This window comes from Triturus cristatus, chromosome 3_1 (assembly GCF_964204655.1).
Source record: "Triturus cristatus chromosome 3_1, aTriCri1.1, whole genome shotgun sequence".
In the NCBI taxonomy this organism is placed as follows: Eukaryota; Metazoa; Chordata; class Amphibia; order Caudata; family Salamandridae; genus Triturus; species Triturus cristatus.
This window is the reverse complement of record NC_140583.1, coordinates 673068000-673081662: the sequence shown is the minus strand read 5'-3', so window position 1 is coordinate 673081662 and position 13663 is coordinate 673068000. Positions and strand designations below refer to the sequence as shown.

The 13663-nt window shown below is 46.7% G+C and overlaps 1 protein-coding gene across 3 annotated transcripts in view; it reads right to left on the bottom strand.

The window, feature by feature from the left end:
• CARS1 (cysteinyl-tRNA synthetase 1) overlaps positions 1-13663 on the bottom strand; it is a 465335-nt gene that overhangs the window by 217373 nt on the left and 234299 nt on the right. For all 3 annotated transcript variants that reach the window (XM_085644733.1, XM_085644734.1, XM_085644735.1), the window contains one exon: positions 9173-9302. In XM_085644733.1, the coding sequence (XP_085500859.1) occupies positions 9173-9302 (130 nt within the window). The remainder of the gene's footprint in view (positions 1-9172; positions 9303-13663) is intronic.

Below are 13663 nucleotides of genomic sequence, written 5' to 3'. Positions count from 1 at the left end.
CCTCCCTCTGTCTCCCTCCCTCTGTATCTGTCTCTCTCTCTCTCTCTGTCCCCCTGTCTCCCTCTCTATCTCCTTGTCTTCCTCACCCTCCCACCCACCCTCCCTCCCTCTCTCCGTCTCTCTTGCTCCCTCTCTCTAACTAACTCTCTCCCTCTCCCTGTCTCTCTGCCTCCGTCTGTCCCTGTGCCCGTCTCTGCCTCTACCTGTCTCTGTCCCTGTCTGTCTCTATCTCTGTTTGTCTCTGTCTGTCTGTCTCTGCCTCTATCTGTCCCTGCCTCTATCTCTGTCTCCCTCTGTCTGTCTGTCTCCCTCTCTCTGTCTCCCTCTATCTCCCCGCTCTGTCTCTCTCTCTGTCTTTTTCTGTCTCCCTCTCTCCCTGCCTCTGTCTATCTCCCTCTGTCTATCTCCCTCTGCCTGTCTCCCTCTGCCTGTCTCCCTCTCTCTCAGTCTCCCTCTCCCTTCCTCGGTCTCCCTCCCTCTCCCTTCCTCGGTCTCCCTCCCTCTCCCTTCCTCGGTCTCCATCTCCCTCCCTCTCCATCTCCCTCCCTCTCCATCTCCCTCCCTCTCTGTCTGTCCCGGTCTCTGTCTGTCCCGGTCTCTGTCTGTCCCGGTCTCTGTCTGTCCCGGTCTCTGTCTGTCCCGGTCTCTGTCTGTCCCGGTCTCTGTCTGTCCCGGTCTCTGTCTGTCCCGGTCTCTGTCTCCCTCTCCCTGTCTCTCTCTGTCTGTCTGTCTGTCTGTCTCTGTCTGTCCCTAGCTCTGTCTGTCTTTATCTCTGTCTCTGCCTCTATCTGTCTCTGTCTGTCCCTGCCTCTATCTCTGTCTCTCTCTCGCTGTCTGTCACTATCTCTGTCTGTCCCTGCCTCTATCTCTGTCTCTCTCTCGCTGTCTGTCACTACCTCTATCTGTCTATGCCTCTGTCAGTCTCTCCCTGTCTCTGCCTCTATGTGACTCTGCCTCGATCGGTCTCTGCCTCGGTCTCTGCATCTGCCTCTGCCTCTGTTTCTGCCTTTGTATCTCTCTCTCTCTCACTGCCTCTGTATCTCTCTCTCTCTCTCTGCCTCTGTATCTCTCTCTCTGCCTCTGTATCTCTCTCTCTGCCTCTGCATCTCTCTCTGCCTCTGCATCTCTCTCTGCCTCTGCATCTCTCTCTGCCTCTGCATCTCTCTCTGCCTCTGCATCTCTCTCTGCCTCTGCATCTCTCTCTGCCTCTGCATCTCTCTCTGCCTCTGCATCTCTATCTGCCTCTGCATCTCTATCTGCCTCTGCATCTCTATCTGCCTCTGCATCTCTATCTGCCTCTGCATCTCTATCTGCCTCTGCATCTTTATCTGCCGCCTCTATCTGTCGCCTCTATCTGTCTCTGTCAAACAGGAAGCTTCCCAAAAGGCCCGTTTAAGAGTCAGCTGTGAAAGCGCTCACAGCTGACTTTTAAAGGGCCTTTTGGGAAGCTTTCCGAAGGTGCCCTGTTATGTTTGGCATTTACTTAAGATAAGTTTTCAACTTACTTGTGTTATGTAGCAGCTCATATGATGTTTATAGCTTTTTGTGTTATGTAGTAGCTCATATGATGTTATAGCTTTTTGAGAAAAGTCATGAAGGGAAGAGGATATGTTATGTTTGGAAAGTGATAAAGGTTTGGGAAAGTGATAAAGGGAAGAGGATATGTTATGTTTGGCATTTACTTAAATGTTTTCTGGGGTATGGTGCTTTAAATGCACATTCTAATTTCGTGTTCCAAGGTTGCCATGGCATGTATTGTAGATGTGTTCCTTCTCAGGCAGCTGTTTGCTGGCTGCATTGGGAACACAAACGCTACTCCTGTGCTCGCAATAAAGTATATATATCCTGGTATCACGACTACTCTGATGGTGCTTATTTGAGATTACAACATGCCCTGATGTCACAGAGGCCGGCAGTAAACACAGAAGATGGCTGCAGGAGCATACCTAGTGAATACATATTTATAACGTATTCACTACGTATGCTCCTGCAGTCATCTTCTGTGTTTACTGCCAGCCGTGGAAACTGCAAGGCAAGGTCCACGGGCCGCCAATGAAGGCCTGTCGGGCCACTGGCGGTCCGCAGGCCGTACTAGGAGTACATACGCTCATGAGAAAGGTTAGTCTCATCCGCTTTCATTGGGGGGAGGCGGGGTTGTGTGAGAGTGTCCTCTTTCTGCATGGTGCCCCCACATTTTGCTGAACTGCTGATGTGCTTTGACTGAGTATGCCCAGGGCTCTTTCCAATCCAGTACCCAGGGTCTATGTTCTTTCCCTAAAACTGCATTGAAAACAAAACCCAATTGGCATCTCTGGCCACAGTTCAGCCCCTGTGACCAGAGAAGACCTCTAAGGGCTGCAGCACTTATTGTGCCACCCTTAGAGGTCCTATAGCATTACACTCATGTGTGTCATGCCTACAACCCACTGCCCTAGCATGGATCAGTCACCCCTCTAGCTGGTTGCACTATACCAGTGGTGAGGGTACAGGTGCATAGCCCTGTACTTCTACAGTGTCCAAGTCCATTCTTAGACATTGTAAGTGCAGTGGTGCCATTAAGAGTATATGGTGCAGAGAATCTGTGTAGGAAAGTGGATTTCTGTTGTAGTAACCCCCCCCACTTTTTCGCTGATAACTGATGCACTTTTTCTTGGTGTGCCCTGGGTCCCTGCCAATCAGGTTCCCAGGGCCTGTGTTCCTTCCCTAAAGCTGCCTAACAGCCTAAACCCAATTGGCAACTCTGGCCACATGTCAGCCCCTGGTAAATGGTACAATAGGTACCCAGGGCACTGTGATCAGAGAAGGCCCCTAAGGGCTGCAGCACTTATTGTGACACCCTTAGAGGCCCTGTACCCTGACACACACACACACACTGCCCTTGCAGGCTGAGTGTCTTGGTGCAGAACAAAACAAAGAGTCGACATGGCACACATCCCTGTGTGCCATGCCCACAAACACACTGCCCTGGCATACCTTAGTCACCCCTCTAGCTAGGTGCACTATGCCAGTGGTGAGGGTACAGGTGCATGAGCCCTGTACCCCTACAGTGCCCAGGTCCATTCCTGGGCCCTGTAAGTGCAGTGTTGCCATTAAGAGTATATGGTGCTGGCAAGTCGACATTACGAACTCCACAGCACCATGATGGCTGCAGTGAAGACTGAGAAGTTTGATATCAAACTTCTCAGCACGTTAAACCCACACTGATGCCAGTGTGGGATTTAATGTAAGATGCACTGACTGACTGACTGAGAGGCTGCCTAGGCTGCCACCCAGCAGATATGTTGCTGGACCCCTGGGTAGAGAGCCATCCGCTCTTGTGGGTCTGCAACAATGCACATCCTGGGCGAGTTGCTAGGTCTTCCCCAGGATGGGCAAGGGAAGCTTCAAAGGCATGCCACCTTTGTGAGCTTCTCCAGGCCACTTGCTGTACTCAGCAACTCGCCCCCACCGGTTCTGACCCCCTCTCTGGCGGGAAGACTGATGGGAAAGCCCAAGTGAGGAAAGGGGGTATGCCAGCCTCTGCCACCCCACCCCTCCCCTCAGGTGGGGAGGCGAGGTGAAGCACAACCCCGGGCTCTCGCCATCTTGAAGATGGGGAGCCCTGCCCAATCAGGACTAGGCTCCTGCCCCCTCCCACAAGAGAGTGGCAGGATAGGGGGTGTACCCACCCCAGGGAAGTGACCCATTTTACCTACCTGTAACGCCCCTAAATTTAGTATTTAGGGGCACCCTGAACCTTCCTTCCTCAGATCCCGAATCCGAAACAAGCAAGAAGAACAAGAAGAAAGAAGACCTGCCGTGGTGCAGCTGCTAACAAGAGGACGACACCAACTGACTTGGCCCCAGCCCTACAGGCCTGCCGACCCTCGAACCCGCTCCTGCTAAAACCCGGCAACTCCAGTGGTCAGCAACCTCAAAAACCCCAGAGGACCTGACTGCCTTGTGACTCTAAAAAGACTGGGACTCCCACGAGCAGTGGTTCTGCTCAAAGCAAGTAACAAGCCCCTGGTGCCAACCAGGAATCGCGACTCCTGCACACTCTGCACCCGCCAAGCCTGGCTTGTGCTGGAGTGGACAAAGATCCCGAGGACGTCCCCTCGTTGACTGTGACCAAGAATCCAGCACCCAAGGACCCACCTCGACGCTTCTGACGACGCCTGCAGACTCAGAACCAGGGACCCCTCCAACCGTGACCCACTGAGGGTAAGATTTCCCGATGCGAAAAGATACCCCTGCACCCGGCGCCCTGCGGCCCCCAGGGCCCAGCTCCGGGGTGCCTACCTAACATACAGCTTCCTAACTTACCTCTCAAAGTGGTGGTCGCACCTGAAGAATCTTCGTCCCCGAGCTTGCAGCCTTTGTTCGTCATTAAGCTTCTCTGTTGAAATCCATTGAGCACCCGACATCTCAAAAGCACCCTGCACCCCACCGCCTGAGTGCCCCTGGGAGTGCAACCTCTGTCCTATTTTTCTTCTCCACTTGCCCTGAGCAAGTGACCAGGAGCCCAGCTCCCACAGCTGCGTGGCCTGCCTGCTAGCAGCCACCAACCAAAGGCCCCCTGCCCGCCATAGGCTAACATTGGGCCTAACTCTCGCTGCACCCGGCTGCCCCTGTACCACTGAGGGTGTAACAACTGTACCTACCTGGCCCTGGGAGACCCCTGAGACTATGCCCAGAACCTTAACTCTGCCAGTCGAGTACTTACCCAAAAGCCGATAACTCACTTTTCTTCCACAGGGTAACATTGACTGGTTTCACTTGGAAATTCTTCCAAGTGTCGAGTTTTGAAACTTTAAAATATTCACTAAAAATCAGCCGATCAACGAAAACGAAATTACTCACCTGCTATCAGGAGAGATTCCAGTGCTGGATCTTGGTGCCCAGCACTGACCCTGAATAGTAATGACAACCGTACTTACCAATAACTTGATTATCCTCCATAGGATAACATTGCCTGGTTTTTGCCAGAAATTCTTCTGTCGATTTTTGAAACTTACATATATTCCTTAAAAATCGCCTGTGTAACAAACACAATTTCTTTTAACTGTTTACAGGAAATGCACCAGGGTTGAATCCAGGATCCAACCCTGAGTAAGAAAATCATACGTAAAGTAACTGAAACTGCATTTACTTAAAAAGCCCCATTGAGCTCAATGTTATAATTGTGTTTGAATTGTGTTGCCTATTGCAACAACTGTAATTCAAAAGTCTATTGCCTATTGACAGTATTTAACTAAAGCATCTCCTTCTGAGAAAGTATATTTTGATACCTATTGTTGGTTCTAAAATAAAACAACTATATATTTTTATATACAAACCATTGGCCTAGAGTTCCGTTCTTGAGTGTGTGAGACCATTTGCTGACTGAGTGTGTACAACAAATGCTTTACACTGTCCTCTGATACGGTCTTACTGCTCGACCAAGCTACCACTTTAGAGAGTAAGGTTATATCTAACTTTAGCCTCTGCCAAACCTCTGGGGACTGTGGACTCTGTGTACACTGAACCTCACTTTGGTGCAGTATATACAGAGCCCCTTTCTTACAGTCTGTCATTAGGAACTCCACAGCACCATAATGGTTACACTGAAAACTGAGAAGTTTGGTATCAAACTTCTCAGCACATTAAACCCACACTGATGCCAGTGTAGGATTTAATGAAAAATGCACACAGAGGGCATCTTAGAGATACCCCCAGAAAAAAGACCTACCACTAGTGTCCAGGCTGAGTGGCTGCTTTCAGCTGCCACCACCAGACAGGTTTCTGGACCCCTGGGTTGAGACCTGCTGCACTCAGGGGCCTGAAACAATGCACATCCTGGGACGAGGTGCCAAGCCTCCCCCCCCCCCGCCCCCCCTCCAGGATGGGCAAGGTCCACGAAGGAGAAGCTGCAAAGGCTTGCCGCCTTTGTGAGCTTCCCCAGGCCACTTGCTGCTTTCAGCAACTGGTCCCCACTGGTTTTGACCCCCAGTTTGGGCGGGAGAACCGGCGGGAAAAACAAGTGAAGAAGAGAGGTGTGCCTACCTCTTCCAACTCCACCCCTCAGGTGGGGGAGGCGACGTGAAACACAAGTCTCAGTCCCCGCCATCTAGCAGATGGGGGGACCCAGCCAACCAGGCTTATGCCACCCTCCCACTGGACCCACCCCAGGGAAGGGACCCATTGGTCCTAACCTTTTACCTACTGTAACACCCCTAAATCTAGTATGTAGGGGTACCCCTGAACCTTGCTTCCTCAGACAAGAAACCAGAATTAGAAAAGAAGGAGGATTGAACAGCCGTGCCGAAGCTAACAAGAGGAGGACGCCCACTGACTTGGCCCCAGCCCTACAGGCCTGTCCCCACCTCGAATCCGCTCCAGCGAAATCCCGGTGTGTCCTGGAGCCAGCAACCTCGAGAAACCCGGAGGACCTGCCTGCCTTTCATCCCAAACACTCTGTCTCCCGTGAATACCGGATTTGTTCATCAACAGACTCCAGCTCCGCAAGGATCCGCGGGTCTGCACCACTCTGCACCCGATGCCCACGGCCCGAGTTCGAGTGGCCCAACACCAGTAGGAGGTCTCCCCGGCGATCCTGACCCGAGATCTGGTGGATCCTGACCCGAGATCCGGTGAACCCTGACCTACCTCAAGCCTCCAGCTGACGCCTGCAGCATCAAACTGGAAGGTCCCCCCAACCGTGACCACGAGCTGGTAAAAAGATCCGACCCTAAAAGGCACCCCTGCACCCGACGCCCCACGACATTGGGTGGCCCAACCGATGGTGCCTAACCAACCCCCAGCATCCCAACTTACCTCTCCAAGTGGTGGTCGCACCCAGAAGACCTTCGTCCCAGAGCCTGCAGTGTGTTTGCAAACCGGAGACACCCCATTGAAAGCTACAGGGCACCAGACGCCAAAACAGCACTCTGCACCCGGCCGCCCCAGTGCCGCTGAGAGTGCACCTTTTGTGCTGGCTCAAACCCCCATTTGCCGTGAGCGTAAGTTCAGAAGCTTTGCTCCCACAACCCAGTGGCCTGCTCGTCAGCAGCCACCAACCAGAGTCCCTCTTTCCCCCATTGGATAACATTGGGCCTAGCACTCTGCACCCGGCCACCCTAGTGCCGCGGAGTGTGTAACAAGAGTGCATCCTTGACCCTGGGGGACCCTGAGTCTACCACCAGAATACCAACTCCCACAACAAAGTACTTACTTGTTAACTGATAACACTATTTTCCTCGATAGGATAACATGGACTGTTGTTCTATGAAATGTTTTGAAGTGAGGAGTTGGAAAACCTAAGAAATCCTTTTAAAATTGTACTAAATAACAAAAATGCTTGTACTCACCTACTCAGTATCCAGGTATACTGCACTGTGTAAGAAAAGTAATCTGTAAAGTATTCTACTGGTCATTTTACTAAAACGCCTATACAAAGTATATGTCCTGTATTTCCAAAGCATTGCATTTTCAGTAACAGTACTTTAATCAAGACAAAGTGCATATACAATTGAAATCCAAACGGTTATACCTGCATAACTACTATAAAGTATTTATTGCTTATCTGTGCCAGACTTGCTAGGTTCTATAAAATAAAATAACTAAAAGAATATTTTTATACAAAAACAATTGGTCTGAAGTTCAGCCTTTAAGTGTGTGAAATCATTTGGTGACTGAGTGTGTACAACAAATGCTTAACACTGTCCTTACTGCTCAACCACACTACCACAAATAGAAAGTAAGGTGCTATCTACGTTACCTCTGCCTACCTTTTGGGTTCCATTGGAGTCTGTGCACACCATACCTCACTTTGGTATAGTATATACAGAGCCAGCTTCCTACATTAAGACAAGGTGTTTGATACCAAGAACTATAGGTGTCAGTAAAACCATCATATAGCTGGTGAACTTGTAATGACCAGTGCCCAGTACATAAACTTAAGATGGCTTCCCTCTTCTCTTGTACCATCTAGTAATTGAGCTAGATAGCACAAAGGCATGTCTGCTCATGCAGATATGCCCTCACTTGTAATATAATGCACCTTGCCTTAGGGCTATAAGACATGCTGTAGGGGAGACTTGCATATTTACATGCAGTTACTTTTGCATGGCACAGTGAGTGTGCCATGTCACGTTTTCACTCATCATTTGCATTCTGACACACAGTCTGCAATGGCAGGCAGCATACAATTTGTATGGGGGCGCCTTAGTGTGGTATAATACATGCTGCAGCCCTTAGGGACCCTCTTAGGTACCCATGCCCTTGGTACCAGGGGTACCACTTACTAGGGACGTACAGGGGTGCCAGAATGTGTGCCAATTATGTTACAATTTGATCCTTTTACCTTGAGTTATGGAAAGAGCATTGGCACGGGCCTGGTTAGAAGGGACCCACTACAGACTAGTCGATAAAAATCAGCACCATTGGCAAAAAGTGGGGTGACCATGATAAAAAAAGGGGCACTTTCCTACGCTTAATTCCCTCCAGGTCGCAAGAGACCTTTCTAACAAAGTTACCTTTTACAATCTTGACCAAACAGCTTTACCTCCAGCGGGTACTTTAACGTAATGAGCAGAGAAGGAACCCCATTCTGCTATACAAAGCACAAAATGACCCCCTCATCTTGTACAAGAACCTCAGCACAATAGATAAGACTGGAACAATCCACTGCTATATCCACCTCACTATAAGGAACACACATACATTTTTGTTCAGCCTGAGAAACCTAGCCAGGGTTGAGCATAGCGCCCCTGTTTCAAAGCTGGTGCTTTTATTAGTTAAATTAGCAAGAACGACAAGCTGACAGAATCACAAATAAAAATCTTCCCGTCACCAAAAACAAATCTTTACCTATCACTGACCAATTTTTGTGATCTTAAGAGATTTTTGAGAACATATTTCAATCAATTCATGTGACCATTCAGCAGATGCAACCAATGAATACAAAAAGAAAACCAAATAATAAAAGGAATATTAAGTTTCACAGTATAAAACTTAAAATAAGATGCTTGCTGACTTTTATATAAAAAATGCTAACATATGACAAAAAGTGCTGTATTATTATTGGTATGCGACAACAAAGTAAACAGTTACCACTCCAGAGCAAGATGATAAAATCTCACATTAACATCTACTAAACTCTGGTAGAAAATTCCGTCATCCTTCCGTCATCCTGCTATATAAATGTGTTTACCTGTATTTTTTTTCAATGCATCCCTGATTGTGATGAAGTTTTTCAAAGATTTCGACATTTTGCAGCCAGCAATCGTCAAGTGACCAGTATGTAGGAAGTAACGAACCCAGTGATCATTTTCAAAGTAAGCCTGTAGCAAAACCAAAAATGCAACACAGCATTTAGGGATACAAATATAATTTATTTGGTACCAACCTTTCACACTGATTTATATTGTCACAATCTTCTAAACACGGAAACAGAAATGCACCCAATACGAACAAAAACTATAAGTTAGTCCACCCTTGTTATTCCCCAGTGCAAATTGTCTATCATTTAAAGGCAAATAATCCTGAGCTACTCTAATTTGCTTTACAAACTAGCAATCAGTGTGATTAGTAGATTTCTTAGCTAGGGAAGTATATTGTGTATTAGAATTAAGACTGAATTTATAAAACAATGCAAAATAAAGTCAAAACAATGTATACAATCCACCAACTACATGTGCTAGATTACACATACCATATTTGTTTATAAACAATGCATATAAGAAGATATACATTTATGAAGAAGCAATTAAGAACTTATTACCAAGAAATATGTATTTTACACTGCGTTAACAACTATGAAGAATAATTCCAGAGTAAGCTCATGTTGTGCGCTCCCATACTTTCGGGCTGAGTTCCCCCTATATAAAACTACCCCCTCGCCCCCGCCAAAAGACAATCCCTTACAAGCGCCCTAACTATTAACTAATTCTATACCCTAATAGAAACAGCACTGAGTTTAACCATATGAATAACCAGAGTTCTCTCCCTGTAAGCAATCTTAAACACGATCTTAAATAAAACCCTAACTATAAACCTTACTTTTATCATACCCTAACCACATTAGTGACCTAATGTCATCCCAAACATTAACCATAACCTCAAGACCTACAATGCTGAAATCACTAATAATCAAACACGCAGGTTTTCTTTATTATTGCTGCAAATATATTGACATTATTTGTAATTTTATTTTCTTCATGTGTTCCCTCATAAATGGTCTATTAATCAGCACACAATAAGGTTTATTTCATTAAACCGTAAATAAAGGAGTATGTCAACAGAGTTGCTCCCGTATTATCTACTTTCAACTCTGCCCCTCTAAGCATACTGCTCTGATGTTGATCTTAAAGCAAAGGTTTGAGTGTCTTTGGGAATAAAAACTGTTTTTATTTCATGTTCTTTCTCACAATTTCTGACTCTTTCGTGAGCTTCAGCTTTATCGGCAAGGTCCGGTTTGAAGGTATGCGATTTTGTCCATGAATCTTCTGCAGGTTAAGAAGTTCGATATCAGATGGACTTTTGAGGATATTCTGCTATGAGTGTTATCATTAAATGATTGCCTTTGTTGAACTTACTTATGGTACCTCACCCTAAAAAACATACAAAGGTTGAGACCATACAAAAAGGCAGAAGTTGGTTTTAAAAGGAAACCGCAACTAAATTCAAACCTTTGGCAAAAATGTACAAAGGTAATGACAGGTTTAACTTCTGGGTGAGATAATTCCCCGGCACGGATGATATTGGAACAACTAGCAGTATAGAGGACAGGCAGATGATCCTTCCCTCTCTTACTTCCTTAAGAATAATAAGGTAACAGAGAAGTGGGAGAGACATATCTGACAAACCTGTCTAAAATCCTCCCTGTGAAACCTAGTGCTACAGGACCCCTCTTCTTCAGTCAATGTTATTTTTCAATCTATTCTTTCTTTATATTGTTTTAAAGAAAGAAGAAAACAACTGTGAAATTATGCATATTGAGCAGAATACTTTAATTTAGTTACAGTACGAGCAACATTCCTGAACTGCGTAGAGAGAAAAATTGAGAAAAAAGGCAACTAAAACAAGTTGCAAACTAAAAATTATGGGACATCATCCAGTACTTGTGGTAATCCACGACATGTATGTTAGTTACCATGTTCCAATCGCAATATCTGGAGCTGGGATAGTCTGCAGAGGTTTGACCAACAGATGACATCCCCAAGCTACCAGGTCTTCCATCTCCAAGCTACCTGGTCTTCCCTCACTGCAGATGTCCAAATTATGAAACTGAACACAACTATTCCTCACAAATCAAGCATTATGAATTTGTGAAGATGCTTTTATAGTAGAAACTGGATTATACTATCCATCTTGTCCTCACTCGTTCTCCCCGTCTTGGCTCTGCATATGGCACCTTCTGCCTAACAGTCGACAGAACTGTCAACTCTGCCCTTCTGTTGATGAACAGTGCACCAGTATCAGATGCTTAAAATGTTGATTTTGGAAGAAAGGGGTATAGCATGCAAATTCTGTTACTAAGCAGCATCAAAATAGCAAAGGTTGGAATTTCTGGAACAAAATGAGGTCTAGGGTTTAAAATTAGGAAAAGAACTCTGGTGTTTGCTGAAGCAGACTAAGAAACTACAGTATAACACGTTGCCTGAGATTTGAACCAAGAAGTATGTCATTTGTTGCTGAATAGGCCACTCAACCACATTTGATTGTATGTCACAGTTCCACAAGTTGTTTTCTTTAAATGTATGACCGACAGAACCCTCTCTCAACGGTACTTAAAACCCTTTCTTCCATTTGCATAATCCTTCTATCTACACAGAGGAAATTCCAAATATCTGCATTTTTGCTAGTCTTTGAAGTTAGTAGTAATACCTGTAAAATCTCCCCTTAATGTTAAGTGTCCAGTTTAAAAAGGTATTCTTAAGCAGACTGTTCGATCTACCAAGTCACCATACCATGCCTCCACATTTAGCTGTCTTATAATATGGAAAAGGTGGCACCAGAACATGTTACAGGATGTGAATAGCAGTGGGATTATAAGGAGATCTCTGGGGGTAATGCGGATTGTCTCAAATGAGCTGTGGAGGTCTTTCCGCACAGTTTAAAGACACCTTTGATAGAGAGAATATCAGTACTAGGGGGGGGGGGAGGGGTTCCAATAACACCATTCACAGTCTGCTCTCAAAAAAAGAGGGATCTGTACGATAAGGCAGAATAGTGACTCACAAGGTTCCTTCAAAAGTTACAAGATGCAAAAAACATTAATAGGTGAAGGTTTTGAAATTTTAAGTCTCATGATTAAAAAGGACATTAAGTGGCTTCCAGTAAGCAGAGCTTTATCTGAGTCCTCCATCTTACAAGGGCTCACAATTTAAAAAGAAGTCTTAAAATAATTTCTGTATTCTTCCCTTCCAGAAGGTGAGAAAGTAGTTGGAATATTCAATTCTGGGGAGAACAATTTGGTGCCCTGGAAATGTATAGAACAGTATAGTGTTGCTGCTGCGAGGATATCAATTTGTTTACTCATGATTCAGACCTATGTTTAACAACCAAGGCAAATAAATGATTTTAAAATCAGTATTTAAGAAGATTCTACAAATATATTCTGCAAACTTTCCTCTTTTACATACCCTCAGCACACCACACCTCCACATGTGAGAGTACATCAATCAATCAATCCATCAGGGAGATTAAAGCATGCTACTCACCCGTGACGGTCTCAAGGCGCTGGGGCGAGGGGCGGTGCAGCCGAAATGCCAGGTCTTGAGGCTCTTCCTGAAGGTGTGCAGTATAGGGGAGTGCCTGATGTTGAACGGGAGCTTGTTCCAGGCTTTGACTGCGATGTAGAAGAAGGCTCTTCCACCTGCTCTGCTTCTGCGGATGCGCGCGGTTTCTTCTAGGGAGAGTTCGGCAGCGCGGATGTTTCTTTTTGGTATGTGGAAGGAGACTCTTTCATTGAGGTATTTGGGTGCAGTGTTGTGGAGGGATTTGTAGGCGTGGGTGAGTAGCTTGAAGGTTACTCTCTTCTCTACGGGGAGCCAGTGGAGGTCTCGTAGGTGTTAAGTGATGTGCTCATGTCGTGGGATGCCGAGGACGAGTCTGGCTGCAGTGTTCTTGATGGTCTGGAGTTTGCGTAGAAGGGATTTGTTGATTCCAGTGTAGAGGGCGTTTCTAGTCCAGTCTGCTTGTTATGACGGTCTTACTAGCTTCGGGGGGGATCCACTTGAAAGTCTTGCGGAGGGTGTTGAAGCAGGTAGAGGCGACTGCCCTGATCTGGCGGGTCATGGTGAGGGAGGAGTCGAGTATGATGCCGAGGTTCTGGGTGTGGCCCGTGGGGGTTGGTGGGTGGCCGAGGGTGGTGGGCCACCAGGTGTTGTCCCAAGCTGAGGGGGTGGGTCCAAGGGCGAGGACTTCTGTCTTCTCCGAGTTGAGTTTCAGAAAGCTGCTGCTCATCCAAGCTGCAACGTCTTTCATTCCTTCCTGGAAGCTGAGTCTGGTGGTTTCGGGGTCTTTTGTGAAGGAGAGTATGAGCTGGGTGTCGTCGGTGTAGGATACTATGCTGAATCCATGCTCTCTGACGATGGCGGCGAGGGGGCCCATGTAGATGTTGAAGAGCGTGGGACTGAGCGATGATCCATGGGGTATTCCACAGTTGATCTCTGTGGGTTCGGAGAGGAAAGGAGTGAGT